Source organism: Aquila chrysaetos, chromosome 14 (genome assembly GCF_900496995.4).
Source record: "Aquila chrysaetos chrysaetos chromosome 14, bAquChr1.4, whole genome shotgun sequence".
NCBI lineage: Eukaryota > Metazoa > Chordata > Aves > Accipitriformes > Accipitridae > Aquila > Aquila chrysaetos.
In genome coordinates, this window is record NC_044017.1 from 29,131,392 (window position 1) to 29,151,126 (window position 19,735).

Here is a 19,735-nt window from a genome sequence, read left to right on the forward strand (position 1 = left end):
CCATATCAAGGGCAAAAACACGCTAAGAGATTTTAAGAGGTTCTTAATGGAAGCTGTCAGAAAATTTCAGAACGGCATTTATTTTTAGCTTTAGATTTGGAATTTGGTTAGAATTTTCTTTTAAAACTGAGGTCTGGATCCATATCTATTTTGAGACAGGTTATAGTGTGTGAGAATGCATTTCTGATCCATTCCAGAGTATTTCAGACCTTATAATTCTTCTGTGCAAGAAAAGACGGACAGCGCACACATTCATTCTCCCAAATGTTCCTGTAAAGACTAAGCCCTAAATGGTTTGCTCCCTAAGGATTGGTTTTGGTAACATGATACCACTTTAGCAGCCTTTCTCAGTAGTAAGGGGTAAAAGCCCATCTGACAGTAAAAAGAAAATTCAGGAATATAACTGCAAACTTATTTATTCTTAGTTGAGCAGTTTAGTTTGAGGGAAGCTTGTTTTAGAAATAAAACATATTAGATTATGATAATTGAGGTTGTTATAAATCTAAAAAGAAGGTAGATTTTTTTTTCTGCCTCATGGACTATTTTTTAGCCTAGAAATAACCTACCGTTTTCTCTACAGGAAGAAGAGAGCTGTGGATCAAGTTCTCAGATTCAGTGTTACTTTGAATATTAAAAATCTGGTACATAAAATACAGGATGCAGGTAGAATCTGCGTTGCCAGCTGCTTGTCCTTGTATTAGATCTGAAATGGAAATCTTGCTATTTTTAGAGGTGTTTTAACTCACTACTTGGTGTTAAACTGCTGAAACATGTGGAAATTGAAGTCATCTTTCTGTTTTCAGATATCTGCTTATGAGGACTCAGTTGCTGCTCATCTTGCAAAAATTCTCAATTCTGATCAGCACTCAGTTGTCATATCATCTGCCAAGTGAGTTGATTGGTTTTATGTATGATGTGTGGGATAAATCCCCTGTGTAACGTCATCACCATAATAACCTTCTGTCTAAGCCCGATTTTCTTATGGCTGCCCCGACTGGCTTGGCTTAATATATCTTGATTTATATCTTTTAGAGCGGATGATTTTTCTGCAAAATTTTTATATGGTACAATTGTAACGGATGTAATTGTAGCTTAATACTAAACACATCAACATTAAAAAATATCACATATTATTAAAATAAAGTGATTTTAAATCACTCCAGCGTGCAGCTTAAATATGACACTTACTAATGTGAATATGTGATCTACTTCACATTACATTTCTCTGGTTTGTTTTACGCATATCCGTATCTTTCAGAGGACAAACAACTTCACCAATGTGAAGCAGAAATTCAGGCTAGGTAGCTTTGTCATAGCTCTGTCTATATCAATTCAATCAATAGTGGTCTTAGACAATAGGTTTTTTTCCCCAAACTGAAACACTTCAAAATGAGAGGTAATTACTTGGCAAATCACAGACATCATCTGAAATCAGAAGTATTCTGTGTATACCTTCTCTGTGAAAAAAAATCTTATATTTTGTGATATGCAAAAGACCAGTCATAGGATCTTCAAAAATACATCTGAATGTCATTACACTTTTTTTTTTTTCTGCTAAAAGCAAGTTAATAAAATTTCATTTTTAAAGTATACATAGCACATGTTGAAAATTAAACTGCAGGATATTATTATAACTCCAGATTCTAAATTGGGTCTGTATCTTGTTAAATCTATTTAATTTTTGTCAAATAAATTTCAATCAAATGAACAGTACTAAGCAATTATCCACACCTCGTTAGTAAGCTTGCTGTCTGTCTGCAGTGTAGGTAATAAGAACCAAGTCTTTCTCTGATTTACACAATGAAAATTCATTGCAGCCACTGTAATTTGTATAGCTACGCCTCAGGGTCAGCTGTGGTTCAAAAGCATGAGCTGTGCAATGGGATGTGTGTGGCCATATGCTTTCATCTAAGAAGTGTTCCATTAAAGTCAGTAGATTTTCTCCATGGTTTCTAGGCTCCATCTTTGCATGGGAGTTTGCAAGACTGTGTTTGAAGTTATCAAAGTGAATGTAAGTTTGCTAACTCCTCTGGTATGGAAGGTGTGCAAGCAAGGGAATGGGTAAAATGAGTCGTGCTTATTTCAGTTCCTAGAAATAAGAGACTTAGATACAATGTGCACGAAGGCTTAAATAAAAGGGAGGACGAGTTTTTGTTTTAAAGCTTATCACTTGAATTTTGCAAGCCATGGAAAAGAGTATCATCTGCTTTGCAAGTATGATCACAGAGTTCAGTTTCCAGCATGAATGATGTATAGCAGTATGCATATAAATACATTTCCATAAGAATTTAATATTCAAAACATATCTATTTTATTTCATTTGATTTCTTCCCTCTCCTTTTTTTATCTGAAGAATATTATGTGAAACTGTAAAGGACTTTGTTGCCAAAATAGGGAAGACTTACGAAAAACCAATGGAAAATGCAGAGGAAGCTGATGCCATGGCCATTAAAGTAAGACTATGACTGTGTTCTGGTTTAAAGTTGTGGGTTTTTTAAAGTTTATAGCTCATGGGTGTTTAATTTTCAAATGCTCCAGGATGCTCAGCCTGACTTTCATTTCACCCAGTGACTTTAAGATTCTTCTCTTCTTATTCCATAGAACAGTTACTTCCAAACCATCTTTTAACCCTAAGATCTCTATAAACTCTGTTTAAACTTTTTTCCTTCACAAAGGATAAAGTTCATGGTAACGTATGTAGAGATAAAAGGAAATATTTTGCATTAGGAGTTATACTTTTAGGGATTAAGTTAGCTACAGGAAAACAATGGGATAATAAAGGAGGAGTATGCTGGGAGAATGAAGGGAAGAGAGACTACGATGTTAAAAATAATGGTTTGAGCTGCAAATTGTAGAGATCATGTTGCAAAGGCATTGGAAAAAAAACCCAGAAGGATTTGGTCTGAGGCACAAAATTTACATGAGTGGAAAAGAAAAGAAGAAAACAAAATCACTAGCAATCCCAGGGTCAGGAAATGTACTTGCTAAATGGCAATTTGTGGTTCGCATTTCTATTTGGTGCACATTTTAGAAAACAAATTTTTCTTTTTTACTGTTCCAAGACCAGACAGTGTTGGTTTCCTTTCCCTTAAGCACAGGGAGAGCAACTGCTTAGTGATGGGTAGAAGTGTTTGACCGTGTTTGGTTCTGGCTTGAGCCTCTTTGCTCTGTGACAACTCGCTTAAATGTACAGCTGTGTTGCAAAAACAACCCCGCGTGTTACAGTCTAGCAGCTGGGCATGTCCCTATAGATTATCTCTCCAAATTGGGGTACTGACCACCCATAATTTCTTATAATGCATGGTATGGGCAAATCTGTGATCGTTCTCTGTGCTGCAGGTCATTGGGAGAGGAGTAAGATCTAATCCGTACCCTAGTTATGTGGCAGGCTGAGTTTAGCACGGTGTGTTATTTTAATCTGAGTGTAGGGGGGGTTTGTTATAATTGCTCTAATCTGGTTGGGTATCACAGGCTATGTCCACAAAAAAACTGCGCAGACCTACTCATAATCTGATATTCCAAAACGTTGAAACTAGGTTTGGATTTTACATAAACAATTACATAGGCACTTAAGACACCAACAGTTTTACATACAATCTGGTACTTAATTTCCTGAAAATGTTCACACATTCGCTGTTTTTTTGGTGTGTGTGTATTCTTTTCCACTTTGTCTTAGTGCTCCGAGTTAAATGAGAAGCTAGACCTATTGCTCCAGGCTCTTCACACAGAAGCCCAGGCTGCTCCCATTCTCCCAGGCATCACTCCCCCCATTGTAGAAGAAGAAGCAGAGGAGTTTTCAAGTGAAGAATCCTTGTCTGAAAGTAAAGAGCAATTAGCAGAGTGTGTCTCAAAGTCTTCCACCCAGAAACTCTTCAAACCAAGGGAACAGTTAATGCTCCGGGCAAACAGCTTGAAGAAGGCTGTGAGGCAGATCATTGAACAAGCAGAAAAAGGTACACATCAGCAACATTTTGATCCTTACTGACAGAGTAATGATGCTTTTTTTTTTTTTTTTTAAACTAGCATGAATTTTCAATATTAAAATTTGATTTCTACATTCTTACATAGATAAAATTATGTGCTTATTACAAACTGCAAGGAAAAGAAATGCAGCTTGTTTGGATGTTGATGACTGTCTGCATATATGAATACATATGTATGCACGTGTGTACACACATAATAGTGTGCTTCTTTTGTAACTATTATCCTCCACAAAATGAAAATTTCTGGTAGCAAATCTTCATCAATGGGCAAAGGATTGCTAGGCTCTTTTTCACTGAATTGGCAATAGAAATCTTTTGTTAATATTTTTAAAATTAAAGCAACAGAAAAAAAGAAGCTAATTTTCCACTTGTGCAATTTTTCTTTAAAAATCTTGAAACTTTCTGTCTTTTTTCTTAATAAACAGTTGTGGATGAGCAGAATGCTCATAGTGAAGAACAAGTGAACCAGTCTCCGCTAGAATATAGCAAAGAGTTGGATGAATCCAAAGAAGAGGAAAAAGAGGAGGATACAAAGGAACTTGAGTCCCCATCAAGTGAGTAAATTATGAATGAAGTAATTTAAAATTGTGTTCTCCTAATAGCTGCATTATGAAGCATAGTTGACTCCATAATTAAAAATACTAGCATCCTGTTTCACTGAAAACTAGTCACAAATTTTAATAGATTTGGATAAATAAAAGGTAAGGGAAAAATGCAGGAGATGAGATGAACAGTCTTTTGGAATGTATTTACAAAGCTGAGAAGGTATTTGTTGGGGAGAGAAGTGCCTGCATTTAATCCAGTGTTTGCACTCACCTTTCTACATGAACCTGAGCAGGGACTAGAGCCTAGATAATGGTGGCAATAGCATGTCTCAGTCATAAGCATTTTAAGGGCATATTATGGGAGTTTCTGTCAGTCACTTCTGTTGAAGGGGTTTCAAATATTTATTCATTGTATTGACAACAAACCCCTGATGTCTCAGCTGGGAACTTACCCTGACACAGTTATTGGAGTTATTGGAACAGAGAGAATGAATATTTAAGTCTTCTATATGAAGTGGAACAGCACAAAGGAGGAAAAAATATAATAGAAACTGGAGCATAGAAGTCTCCTGAGAAGTGGCAGCACCAAGGTCACGCCCTTTAGTTGTCTAATCCAGAACAGAAATTCAAACTGAGGTCTTTGACATCCTAGAGCTCCTTCTCGTGAAAAATTTCTTGCGTTGTTGCCCCAAATACACGTGGTTAGTCCAGCTAGTTCCTTGCAGCTATTGGCTGCTGGATAACGAGCCATATAGCAAGCCACTATACCAAGCTACTCTTGCCTTCCAAGGCGGAGAGCCTCCTACCTGCTCTGTCCTTGGTCGGATGGACTTTATCAGCTGCTGCTGTCTAAGTGCTCCTGCTTTCCCATAGAAGCATCATTCTGTCCTCACTGTGCGGCTCTGCAGGTTACTCTCCAAAAAAAGGAAGACAGCCTGGGTAGCCTGTGCTGGGTTTTAAAAATACAACAGAAAGAACCCCGTTGTATTATTTGTATCGCTAATTGTAGAAAGCAATCAGAATGCCGAGTGATCTGAGTTTAAAACAACTTGCTTGGAAGGTAGCATTTTCATAAATAGCCCATTTTGTCACAAAGCTTTCCATTTTGGCTATTCAGTGTTTAGTTACAGTGTGTAAAATGATATTTAGAGAATAGTCATCTCCTGAAATAGCGTAGTACTAATTCCCACATTCAAATGATAGGGTAAAATCTCTCCTTCATGCGTCCTTATGCCAGTGAGCGGCTACAGTGGAAGAAAGAAGTACGATTTGTCTATATGGGACCCTCACTTACCTCGCCCCTTGCATGGTTTTGGCACTAAGCCAGAGGTCATGTTTGGACATTTTCCTTCACAAATGTCAGTACTGCATTTTGTGTTGACTGGTAGTTCATGTGCCAGGGTTGTTCAAGAGTTGCAAGCTGCATAGTAGTTTTAGGAAAGCTGCTTCTTACTGAAGGTGGAAAGTTCAGTCTTCGCCATATTATCAAAATGGACAGTGATGCACTGCAGGTGAGGTCTTGAGATGATCTGTGAGTCATGGAGAAACAGTGGTAGCTGGTGGACAGTAGAACCCATCCTCTAGATATTTGGTGAGCAACTTCCTGGGGCAAAATGAGCTCAGTTATTTGGGATTTGCATCTCCTTCTGTCACCCTAAGCCACACCAACATCCTCAAAAGTTGTCGTCCTCAAGAGGCACTGCTCTGAAGCTGGTGCCTGTGTTGGTAGCTCCTACCTTACGAATACGACATTAGTCTGTTGGGGCTTCTGTTGATTCAGAATCTCACATTTCCTTTTCTCCAGAAATGGATGTCAGACTTTCTCTGGTGATTGTCTCTTCATTGGCCTCTCTCCTTTTCCCTTCGTTATAGGAATCAATGCTTGTTGGTTGTCTAGTTTCGATAGTAGCTCATAGCAGGTGCTGGCCCTGTGGATGACCCAATCCTAGTGCCATAACTATATAATAAAATAAAAATATACACATATGTATATCCATATGTAGAAATATATATATGAACCCCTTGTTTCTTGGTGATACAATTTCTGCGTTTATTGGGGAGCTGTATTATTCTTCATACATCTGGTAAGTGTGAAATAGAGTGCATATTAATGCTGTCAGTGCAAGATAGGTGTTTAGGGACAAAGCATGAAACATGAATTCAATTATCTGCAATGAAACATCAGTTTTACTCATTAGAGCTCTGTTGTTCTTATCAGAGCATGAACAGCAAAAGTTTATCTTTATTGCAGTTATCCCCATGAGTCACATCTGTCAAATAAAGACCAGCTGCTCTGTTGATTTTCCTATTTAATATAACTGCCTTGTTCCCAAGTACAGAGAGAACAGACTGTGTGAATAGTGTTGTGAATTTTTCAGTAGCATTATGAAAAATGAATGTTAATTTCATTCTGAATATTATATTTTACCCTCTGAGGATCTTCCTGGTCATTTGATGAAGATAATATTTTTCCATATGTTAATTATCCTCATCTAAATATTTAATAACTCTTGTTAGGTATCAACTTGCAGTTTTTATTCCTTTTCATTTTTTAACATTATTACAGTGTTTTGTTGTGCACAGATACAAATCATTGTGTTGTATTGTTATCATGCAATACTATAGCATTTTGTGGTAACTGCCAAGGCTGTTACACAGGTGTTGAAGTCAGAAGGAGCTGTTAGTCCACTTGGTCAGACCTTTCATATAAAACAGTCCAGAAAATTTCACCCACTTATCCCTGTCCTGCATCTAATAATTTCTGTTTGATTTAAGCAAGTCATCCAGAAAGGTGTGTAATCATATTCCTGGGATACAAGAAGGTGAAGAATTTGCCATTTCATTGACTGTTCCATGCTAGATTATCATCACTTAAAAAAAAAAAGTGAATGCCCAAATCCTGGCCTGAATTGATTTGAACACAATTTCTAAACCCTGGTTCTTGTTATTGCCTTTGTCTCTCAATTTTCTCTGCATTTTCCTTCCATTAATGTCTTCATACAGTATACCCATGTTACTCTCAGACTGAGTTATCATGACTGATGTGAACTGATCTGTCCCCCTCCTGCCACAAAAAAGGGTATATTTTATCCTTCCCACCATATTCCTGGTGGTGGTTTTCTTCTGCTTGCTTGATGCTAGTCCTAATCATTCTATTTTTTCTGAATTAGTTTTCAGGTTTTGAAAGGAATATATCAGATCACTTTGAAATATTTTCATTTTTTGTTCTGAGCTTCTTCAGATGGTCAAGCTTGAAGTTGTCCTAAGCTGAAGTAGTTTTAACATGTGAGATAATTTGCAGCGGAGGTAGCCAAGAAATGTCTGTCTATGATCATCTGGTGTGCAAAAGCTTTCTACATGCACATGGAAATGTTATAGCAAAGCATTTGGTAATATCCAAACTTTCTTCCCTGGGGCACCAATTTCTAGCTACATCTAACGGGGCTGAATTTCCCAAAGATTAACTCCCCCAGGCTAAAGCAGGCACTGGCATATTCTCTCAGTCTGCGTGAAACAAGTTCTGCCAGGAAAGTAAATTGCAGCACCTGAAGTCAGCTCTCTGAAAAGCCTATCCTTCTTCACCACCTCCAGAGGCAGCCCCAGGGACAACTGGCCCCACTGAGCTACCACTTACTCTCTGTGAACATCTTTTTTTTCCTCTTGATTTTCTTCCCCTTCTTTTTCCTGAGCCTTTGTCACCAGCAATTACATCAGCTACCAAACCTTGCTATCTGTCACAAGGTTCTATTGATCCATCTTCTGGAGAATTTTAACAAATAAATTATTTCAATTATTTTGGGAATTGCTGGGGTTTTTTTGCGAAAAAGAAAAGATGATGAGAAATTGATGTCCCCCGCGATCTCTCTAACTGCAGGAGACAAGCATGTCTGAACATGGCTTTTTCCCTTCCCTTGCAGTTTTCAGTTTGGCTGTAGATGAAGATGTCAGAGTTTTCTCTGATGTTTTCAGAAATCTGATGGAGGCAGGGGGCCCATTTTAGCTGCTTGAAGCAAATAGTGTGGCTGTTGATCAGATATTTCCGTGGCCTATGGGTTAGAATAGCTATCTATATTAAAATTGTTATAAATAATAATATACTATATAATACAGGTAGATTTATAAGTAAATATAGATCGAATTGAAGTTTAAATTCATATTACTTTATTAACATGTTTATCAGAAGCTTACTACAGCATTAAATACTATTGCATTTTAAGGTGGACATAATGCAGTTTTTGCTAGTAGCTTGAAGCATAAGTTGGGAACTCCTCATATTGAATACCATGCATACTTGCTCCTTTTAATTTGTGCTTGTCACCTGATCTGTTTCTGAGGTTTCTTCCCTGTTTTTAGAAGAAGAACTGTGGTGTGAGGGGGAAGGACATTTGTCATGGAATGGTAACAGATTAAATTAATGCTTTTGAAATATTTTCAGGGCTGTAAAAACTATGTATATGGTCATGTCATAATAGGTCTCATTAGCGCTCTTACTTTTACTTCTTCTGTACAGTTAAAACTGCACCAAGATCTCCAGATCGACGTACAAGCCGAGGTATCCATTCTCAGACAGGCTCTTTCTCTGCTCCAGCTTTGGCTGCAAGCAAGGAAAACCTCCCAGTGCTTAACACTAGGATTATCTGCCCAGGTAATTATGATTTTGAAATCTGCTGTTCCTTACACTACTTTAATATTGCCTTCTGTTCCCCTGCTTGCTGTCAAATAACAATTTTTACTTCATGCCCTAAATTTGTTTGAACTGACATACACATCTTTGTGTTGTGTCATATACTAGGAAGTGCAAAATAATGTAGAAGATTCTTGATCGTTTGGCACAACACTGGATGTAGCAGAAGTGTTGCATTTGATTCTGGAGGATGAAAAATGAAAGTCAGCATCTTAGAATCAGAATCACAGAGTGGTTTGGGTTGGAAGAGACCTTAAAGATCATGTAGTTCCAACCCCCCTGCCATGGGCAGGGACACCTTCCACTAGCCCAGGTTGCTCAAAGCCCCATCCAACCTGGCCTTGGACACTGCCAGGGATGGGGCAGCCACAGCCTCTCTGGGCAACCTGGGCCAGTGCCTCACCACCCTCATCGTAAAACATTTCTTCCTTATGTCCAATCTAAACCTACCCTTTTTCAGTTTAAAACCATTGCCCCTTATCCTGTCACTACAGGCCCTAGTGAAAAGTCTCTCAGTGTTTCTTATAAGCCCCCTCTCTATTTTGAAGGCCACAATAAGGTCTCCCTGGAGCCTTCTCTTCTCCAGGCTGAACAACCCCAGCTCTCTCAGCCTTTCCTCCCAGCAGAGGTGCTCCAGCCCTCTGATGGTTTTTGTGTCCCCCCTCCGGACCCGCTCCAACAGGTCCATGTCTGTCCCGTGCTGAGGACCCCAGAGCTGGACGCAGGACCGCAGGTGGGGTCTCACGAGAGCAGAGTAGAGGGGGAGAATCCCCTCCCTCGACCTGCTGGCCACGCTGCTTTTGATGCAGCCCAGGACACGGTTGGCTTTCTGGGCTGCGAGCGCACATTGCTGGGTCATGTCCAGTTCTTCTTCCACTAGTATCCCCAAGTCCTTCTATCATTCATCCTAATCAGTGGAGGCTATGAAGGGGCTGAGGGGCAGAGACATGTAAAGTTCAACCCTCTGAATAAGAGGCGTCTGTAGATATCTCTCTGGAAGTGGTTAACTGAAACTACACAAAGCTGCTGTGCAGCAAAAACAGTTGAAAAAAAATCTGTTCTTATCCAAATGCAATTAATACTAGGGGGCACCAGTAAAACACTGTTCTTATTAACTTCATTAGTACAGTTAAAACATAATGGAACTCAGCTTACATTTTTCTTTAGGTCAATTTAACTTTTAGAAAGTACTTTTCTCTGTTTACACATATTACACAGTGTTTTGTAGAGTGACACAGGTATTAGTCAAGGTAGGCATGGCGAGGCTGTGATCTTTCCACAAATTAAGTTAAACTATGATTCTACAAGTTGTAAAAATGGTAAGCATATTTCCAAAGGAAAATCGTGGACAGTTTGGAGATGAAGATTAAACTAAATAAAAAGCTGTAGTAGTCTTTTTGCATGTTAGGTCACCCATTTGGTTACTATGCCAGCCGCTGAGTGTTGGCCTGAAATCCTGAATTTTGTTTGTGTTTTTTCTCTCTCAATGTTGGTACCTGAAGAGTCAGCCACCACACTGCAGCATAGCTGCCTTCTTGCTCAAGAGAGCCAGAGATCTGAAAAGATAACCGATATAGGTAAAACTTGAGCTAGAAATGCAGTCATTCCCTATACAGATGTAATGAATTTTGTCTCTCAGTATGTGGCTTATTATGATAATATATGTTTCTCTGTTTATCAAATACAAATGGGTTTTTTGTTATTTTCTTCTGTTTTTTTTTTAATCAGGTTTGAGGGCTGGTCTAGCTGCTTCTATTGCAGGAAGTTCAATTATTAGCAAAATGTTGCTAGCAAACATTGATCCATTTGGTGCTACGCCGTTTATTGACCCGGATCCAGATTCCCTGTAAGAAATACTTTTTTCCAAGTTTACTGTTTTGTTTTAGTTTGCTTTTCTTAAGCTTTTTTTAAAATCTTTTTGTAATCTTTTTTTTTTCATTGTGAAGTTCTTGCTTGCTATCATTTGGCAGTAGACCTCAAGGTCTGAAAACAGATTGGACTGTGCCATTTTAGTTATGAGTAGTGCAAAACTGTCTTGCAGCAGCAGGAATAATAGGAGACATGCGCTCACTTACCCCTTGCTCACTTTCTCTGCGAGGAGAAGGGCAGCAGTCCTTCCGAGCTGGGTTTTCCTGCCCAAACCACTGGTCTGAACGCAAGCTCGGCCACCAGCAAGATGTTGAAGCAGGTCTGGGCACTCAGAGCCACACTTGGGGCAGCTCTCTCCTCGTATCCCACTGTTATTTTGGGTATGGTGAAGATAGATAGTGCTGGCTGGGCGTGTGGTACAGTTTCTTCTTTCCCCTACGAGAAGTAACTTGCATTTGCAAAGGAGCTAGGAGCCAACCTGTCTCTTCGACTGCCGTTGGGTTTCCTCAGGGAGATTCAGAGGAAACGTTTTTTGATGTCTCTTGGTTGATGTATCTGTTCTGAGGCCAACCATAATCTTGGTCAAAGCTCTGTGTGTCCAAGTACTGTACAAATGTACACATAATTATCTCTTTTCTTCTAACAGGGAGGGATATTCAGAAAAATGTGTCATGAACAACTACTTTGGAATTGGGTTAGATGCAAAAATTTCACTAGAATTTAATAACAAGCGAGAAGAGCACCCTGAAAAGTGCAGGTAATGTAATTGTCAGTAACAGAGCCAAGATGTTTCCATTATTTTCTTTTCCTTATCTCTTTATTTGAATTTCTTAACTTTTTCTCATCCTACAAATACAAGACATAATAAAGTGTGTATTTCAATATGTGAGTCTTGTTTTACCTGTTTTCAGAAGTCGGACGAAAAACATGATGTGGTATGGAGTTCTTGGCACAAAAGAGCTACTGCAGAGAACTTACAAGAACTTAGAACAAAAAGTTCAACTTGAGGTAAATTTTATTTATGGGCAGAATGAGGATTTTTGCTCCCGCAATGTGTAGTGAGGAATTTGGGCTTCCTCTTGAAACCTTTTAGAGTTCTTGTGTCAACCCAAGCTGACCTCAAAGGCACTGTGTAAAAATGTGCTATGTAAAAGGTGGTTCCGCAGGTGTTGTTTGGAGTAAAATTTCAGTACTTAAATATTGTGAAATACCCAGTATAATGTTTCTTGTAATTACTGGGGTTTAAAAAAATAATAATTTTTGTATAGGTCAGATATGTTTGTTAATGTTCACTGCATCAAAGTGGGGAGACCAGATCTTAAGGATAATAACAGAAATGAACATGCACGAAACAGAAGGAAAGAGATGGAGTTAATCCTTCAGGTTCATTTTAAATTATCTGAAAGCTTTCTTATACATACAGGGAGAGCACACAGATGATCTTAGCCAAAAATTCCTGACAGAAGAGGGGAGATTTTGAATGTGCATCACAAGAAGCCCAGTTACACCAGTAGAGACTTTCTTTACCAGATGTTTGAGACAGTCGCACAAAAGAAGCAGGATATTATCACAGCAACAACAAATGCGGTGTAAATTATCTAAACATGGTTATTTTTGTCTTTGAAGTTCTAATATCAAATCTAAGTCTTCTTCACAGTACTGGGAACTTAAAGAAGATATAAATGATTACCAAACGCAGAAAAAGACTAAAGGATGGTTACGGTTATTTTCATCCAAAGCATATCTAGGCTGGATTTTGACAGAGAACGTACATAATTTTTCTTTTTACTTCATGCTAAATATTTAATACAGAAGTTCACCATATTTATATGAAGATAACTTTTTAAGTTGAGAGAATTATTTTAAGTTACTGGAACTTTTTCTCACTTCTAGGAGATTTAGGAGGATTCTGTCTGGTAGCAGCAGATTGCTGTTATCTAAGGACTGTGTAATTATCAAGGAATTACGCAGTAGTTAGCAAATATAATGACAGGAAAGTATGTTATGTATGCTGCAGATAGAATTCTAATTTAAGGATCTTTTGAATAAGATTCAAATAAGATTCAATAAGGCATTCAAATCTGACCTTTCTATAATTATTTTTGAATATTTCTGGAAGTAAACCAGCAAGTAGAAATTTCATATTTAGTATTGCCTTGCATAATATTAGCCTTATGCTAAAACGTGTGATGAGGTGCACAGCATTGGAAAATTAAAAATACCAACTTCAGGAATTGGAGGCAGACCTCTACTATAATACAAATGGCTGTGCAGCATCTATTAATATCACAGCATATTTTGGATACTGTCACACTTTGATTAAAATGTTAAATTCTCTCTTGTTGCTGAGGTTAAATCATAAAAAGAGAGCACTAAGCACATTCTGGAAATAATTTTGCACCTCTTTCTCCTCCTGATAAAATTGCTACAGATTTTGTCCTTATTTCCTGAGGATTTCTATTTAATTTGTATAATTTTAAGATCCTTCTGTGGGACTGGTAACTTCGGGTAATCTAGCAATCTTCTTTAAAGGCAACTTCACCTGCAAATTCATAATCCACAAAGTGACGCCTGCATCCAGCATTTATGACCTTATATTTCCAACTTGCTTCAAATCCCCGCTTGTGGCACTGCTGCAGGACTGCACTTTTCACTCCCAGTTGAATGGTTTGAGATCAGTGGGCTCACCTCTGCAGGCAGTTGTACTGCTGTAAGACTAGAATGATTTCACTGATGCTTTTTCACTTGCAGGAGGAGAATGAAGTTATTTTTACAGGATGCCAAGCGTACAATGCTAACAACACTTACATTTAACTACATGTTTGTGGCTATGCAAGAAATATTCTTGGATTTTTTTATTTCCCTCCCCCCCCGCCCTGCTTAATGGATTTACCTAAATAACAAGTGTACTGCAATTTTGAGAATGCTGATATAGGATGGAAGACTAATTACTGAATGGGTAAATGAAGCTTTTTGTAATGTCCATGGCGATCTTACTGTGTGCACTCAAGGAGATAGCTTTTTTCATTGCAAAAAATTTTTAATCCTTGATAGACAGAGCGTGGTCTAAGTACATGAGGAATTTCGCAATAAGGATTTGAAAATGTTTCTTTTGAAGAGTCATGGAACACCTCTGCTGTAGATGCTACAGCTTGTAGTATCTACATGTTTTTCAGCTCTACAAAAATTGGTGCTAAGATCGGGGAGAAGAGGTTTGTATTAGAGGTGCTTCACAGCATGGAGAGAATAGTCTTGGGTCAAACCTGTTAATGACTCTGTCCTCCCCTGCCAGCTCTGTTCAAGCTTCATGTGTTAAAAATGGCTGATTACTTTTACCACATTATTTATATACTGATTGAGCTTTTATCTATTACAGTGTGACGGACAGTACATCCCCCTTCCAAGTCTGCAGGGCATAGCTGTGCTAAACATTCCCAGCTATGCTGGTGGGACTAATTTCTGGGGTGGAACCAAAGAAGATGATGTGAGTAATGTTAAAGAGAAGTAACCTTCTGGGCAAAACCAGCAATAAATACCATGAACTGCTCTTCCCATTTCATTTTAATAGTGGTAGCATATAGTTTGGATATATGCTTCTTCAGGGAGGCTGTTTCAGTTTAAACTGTGTTGTCTTGTTGATTTTTTTATTGAAAATATATCCCATGATTTTTCACCGTCTATTGCCTCTGTCATGTCCATTCCAGTAAAATGTTCATAATAAGGCTTAATGATTATTTTGTTTAAAAAATCACTCTATGAGTATTTTTAGAAACTATTTTATAAATAGAGACACAAATATTTTCTCTCTATATTGTTTTACAAACTCCTGTAAATAAGGTTTCACAAAGCATAGGTCCCTCTGCTATATTCTAACAATTAGCAAGGTGGACAAGGATAATGACTCACGGTTTATACCTGAATTTTCCTCCTTTTCTTCAAACAGCTTTGGACTAAGGGGTGGTGATTCAGAAAATGGGGACTGATACGTTTAGTGACTGATAATTTAGTGGGGGTAGTAATCTGTTTTTTAAATACTATTTTCAATGAGCTTCTAAAATATTTTAAGATATCTTTTTTCCCTTCTTCCTCACATGTCCTAAGAAACTTTACACTACACAGATACCTAAATGTCTTACAACTTGGAGCAGTCTTATTGCTGCCATCCTCTTCACACACAGTGCAACCGCTGTAATTTCTAGCAGATTATCCTAGTTCTACATGTCCTGATTTCGTGTGTGAGAGGTCTGAATCACCTAAAACTGTAGTGGCAAATTAGCTTGTGATTTTAATATAGACAATCCAGGATATTTTGCCAAAATGCTTTTGGTTTCTTGTGAGTTATTATCCTTTGCTTTTAAATATATACATATATATATACACACACACACACACACACACACACACATAAAAGTCACAAAAATATTTAAAAATGTTTCAATGATCTTTTCTTATTTTTGTTATACGTCAGAGGATGGCAGTTGTGTTTATATTTGGCTATGGATATCTAAAGTTTTTATATACTCCATGTTCGTATTCGTAACTTGAAAGCATCTCCAACATCTGCTCAGGTCCTGTTCAGGAGTTTATTTTTCTCTCTGGACTGCCTCACTGAGAGAGAAGATCTGTTCTAGCTGTCATACTGGTGTACAACAAATGTGTGTATCTTGGAGCAGTTTTACTGATATTCTTAGTCTTCCGGTGATGAGATGTGCCAGCAAAATGACATGTTTGTTCTGGACAGAGTTAGGAGGGTAATTCACTGCTTTAGTGCAGTCTTGAGTTGACCGATCATCAGAGGTGGTGGTGGTGGTCTGAAGGTGCTGCTGGTTCTGCTTATCTGGACAAAAGAAAGATGTTGCCTTGACAGCTGTGACTATTCCTGAAACATTATCGGTGAGCCAAGCAGCACAGCTGCACGCTGGCTGACTTGAGCAGGGCTTGTTTAGGCATGCTTTTTTGGTGTCCAGAAGACAGGCTGGAAACATGACCTGCAACAGGAAAGGATAGAATTGTTTCTTGAACGTTGATCTGTAGAGATTTGGTTGCCTTTATTTAAAAAAAACAAAAAAAAAAGGTTGGTTTTCAGTACAGATGTCTTACTGGTGGAGAGACACAGCAGACTGGGTTGTGGTTTGCCCATCCTTTTGCTAAAATGGAAGCAAAAAATAAATGAAATTTTACAACTACCTTTTCTTAAGCCATGCAGAACTAGCCCTGTAGATGTCAGTTATACTTGTTAAAGCGGAATCAAGGACTGTCTGTACTTTTTACCTTGGAATAACAGAATCACCGTCTTTGTTCTTTTCAAGATTGTCACATCCCCATGTGAAAACCAGAAAAATTTCCATGGAAATCGGAAAAATTCAGATGGAGAAACCTTTTTCTTCAAAACACGCTAGGCCCAGTAAAATTGCACTTTTGTTCTTTGACACTTATCCGCTCAAGACCTCCCTGTGCAGTCCTGGGGTGCTCTGAAGGGAAATGCCACCTGGATGTGGCACTAAACTATGGCACAGTTTCCCGAGAAGCCCTCCTCAGCGTCCTGGCCAAAGCCACCGCTCACTGCACTGGGGTGAAGGATCCCGCTGCCTTCGTGGGCAGCAGGGGCCAAAGTCCCTCACCCTGTTCCCCATCCTCTCCCTCCCTGAACCATTGCTGCAGAGACACTACCTGGATTACACAGTCCTGGATCTGCACCCTCTTATTCTTCGCCTCCAGGGAATCCTCTATCAGGAGACAGGACCTGACTAGTTGTGGCTTTTGAGCTCCTTTCAGGGATTTTCCCCGGTCTGGTCTCAGGTATCTCTGATGCAGCTTACTCTGCCCGAGGTGCCAACCGACGTAGTCTGAGTACTGCTCAGAGGTGATCTCTTGACCCATTAAACTCTTACTGGAGTGATTTCTCCTGCTGATTTTGCTCCCTCGTTGCTCCGTATTGGATATCAGGATGAAATGGTCAAGCTTCAAGTGATCTTAGTATGGTATCTCCTGCCAGACCCAGCTGAACTCCAGCCTAAGACTTGTCCCGTGGCATGGCTGAATTGCCCTGCGGGACACCAGGTGGCAATGGCACACGTGAGACTTTCTGCACTTTGTGTAAGCTCCTGGAAATTCAATGTCTTGGCTGGATATCAGGACATTTGTTCCATACAGAAGCAGTTTTCATATTTACAGTGGATAATTGTATAGAGCGCAAACAAGATCCTCTTCAGTATGAAAGCTGTGTTTAACAAAGCCGAGCGTGGACTCAGATATTGGTTTCCAGAGAATTCGGAATATAAGAAGATAAGCACTTCTGAGAAAAAAAGACACCATTACTCCTCTTAACTTGAAGAACCTCTTAGATATTAAGTACATTAACCAAGCAGAGATTTGAATTGGCTTTTCATCATGCCTTGAAAAACATTTCTTAGTCTGCACGCTGAAACATGCCGTCCTTCCTATATAAGGATATGCCTCATCATTCAGATATTTGAAATGCTATTAGCATTGCTGTTTTAAAATAATATTAGCCTACTGTCTACGGTATCTCACTCCTATGACTTTTGAGAGACAGTGTAGTTATTCTACAGTAAATAAGTTACAGCATGTAAATGTTGAAAATTAATCTGTAAATCAGTCTGTGTTTCATTGAACAAGCACTCTAAGAACTAGATTTACCATCAAAAATGGAATATTTTCTTTTCCTTTCAGATATTTGGGGCTCCCTCATTCGATGATAAAATCTTAGAAGTTGTTGCGGTATTTGGCAGCATGCAGATGGCAGTTTCAAGAGTCATCAAACTGCAGCACCACAGGATAGCTCAGGTTTGTTTCTTACTTGAAAGCACGCAACATGGTTGGCAGCAATTTGGGATGCTGGCAAACAGCGGTACTCTTGATGACCACCAGCCTATACATTAATAAAGTGCTGACATTGTTTTAATTTTAAACGGGTAACAAATTGTCTTCAATGATGAATGAGGTATAAAAGTGATTCATCCTTGAGACAGTCCTGGAGGGAAGCCACAGCTCCTAGTAATCAACACATTTCAGGTGGCCCGTCGGTTTCATTAGTATTTATTGCTCTGTAAAATAACGTGTTTGTTCTTTTCCAGTGTCGGTCAGTGAAGATCACCATACTTGGTGATGAAGGGGTTCCAGTGCAAGTTGATGGAGAGGCATGGATCCAGCCCCCAGGAGTTATTAAGATCATACATAAAAACAGAGCTCAGATGCTAACACGAGACAGAGTATGTTGCAGAAAGTGTGTTATGAGATATCGTTACTAACATTGGTTTCTGTAATAATTTGGTTGTTGTAACCTGAACAAAACAGTGCTTACAGAAATGTTTTACAGCTATTTATATAACTTGCATAATTACTGACAGTTATATAATTTCTATAATAAGCCAGATATATAATTTCTATAATAAGCCAGATAAAGAATTCCTCTTTTGTATAAGTGACAAAGCTTTGTTAGCTTTTATCAGTTTTGTTAGTGCTATTCCTGTATTCTCATTAATATATAGTAAGAATGGTCAAAATTTTATATATTCTTTCTTTTTTTCTTCTTTCTTTCTCTCTTTTTCTCTCTTTCTTTCTTCTTTCTTTTTCTTTAGGTGTATTACATACAATCACATACTAGAAGTTTTAGCACAGTTGTGTAAACAGCAAAGTTCTGTAACGTCCATTTTCCAGAATAACTTTCAGCAGATGTCTCTCCTGTCTCTCTCTGTCCTACTAATCCTCCCTCTCCCCCATGACCCAGTCTCAGACAGAAGAGGCACAAGCAGGAACCTATTCACAAAGCCACTGGAGAGTTCACGCTTGTCTAGGATTACCGTGTGAAAGGTGTAACTGCCCCTCAGTTCTCCATCCACTAACTGGATTTTGAATTTAGGGTGGAGTTAGTGGCATTTGAAACTCTATTTTAGTAAATTTATTACTTTTTCCCACCATTTTTAGGTTTAAATCCTGTGTTAGTTTCAGATTTGGATCTTGCTATCCGCACAAAATGTGCTTGTATTATCACTGTCTTTGTGTTCTTATTGTTTTGGAAGACACTTTTTGAGGATAATGGGGAGGAGAGAGAGCTTTCAGAAGTGACTTATTCTCTATACTAACTTTAAAAAAATTAAATGTAATTTTATTATTTATACAGCTTGTCTTATTTATTTAAAATTATAGTTAAATTAAAAAGTTGTTTATTTGTTAAATTAATTTCATCTAAAATTTTAAGAAATTAGAATTTATATAAAATGTAAAATTATATTTTTTAATAAGTAAGAATACTCCTAGTGCTGTGAACTGAATGTATAATTCATTTTGATTAGGCCTTTGAAAACACCCTGAAGTCTTGGGAAGACAAACAGAAGTATGATTCCTGTAAACCTGTCATTCGATCTCCGTTGTACCCTCAGCAGGCTGTTGAGTTGGCTACAGAAGACGAAGTTGCACAGATCCAGCTGTGCTCACAAGCTGCAGAAGAACTTATTACCAGGTACAGTAAAATTAATAAGTTTGGATTGGCAACCTAGACACCAAGACTGAATTATTCATGCAAATGCATACATAGAAGTGTATATTTTCCCTGATTTTTCATTAATGTTTAGCTGCTGCTCTATCATTTATTTTATATTTTAAATTTTATTTTGTTTTATTTTATTTTATTT

The 19,735-nt window shown here is 38.3% G+C and overlaps 1 protein-coding gene across 3 annotated transcripts in view; it reads left to right on the forward strand.

Annotated features, from left to right (window-relative positions):
• Positions 1-19,735, forward strand: part of DGKH (diacylglycerol kinase eta) — a 175,400-nt gene that overhangs the window by 129,121 nt on the left and 26,544 nt on the right. For all 3 annotated transcript variants that reach the window (XM_030036453.2, XM_030036454.2, XM_030036455.2), the window contains 12 exons: positions 804-889; positions 2,354-2,453; positions 3,677-3,953; positions 4,409-4,537; positions 9,039-9,173; positions 10,941-11,058; positions 11,728-11,838; positions 11,993-12,089; positions 14,458-14,565; positions 17,775-17,888; positions 18,179-18,313; positions 19,397-19,563. In XM_030036453.2, the coding sequence (XP_029892313.1) occupies positions 804-889; positions 2,354-2,453; positions 3,677-3,953; positions 4,409-4,537; positions 9,039-9,173; positions 10,941-11,058; positions 11,728-11,838; positions 11,993-12,089; positions 14,458-14,565; positions 17,775-17,888; positions 18,179-18,313; positions 19,397-19,563 (1,577 nt within the window). The remainder of the gene's footprint in view (positions 1-803; positions 890-2,353; positions 2,454-3,676; positions 3,954-4,408; positions 4,538-9,038; positions 9,174-10,940; positions 11,059-11,727; positions 11,839-11,992; positions 12,090-14,457; positions 14,566-17,774; positions 17,889-18,178; positions 18,314-19,396; positions 19,564-19,735) is intronic.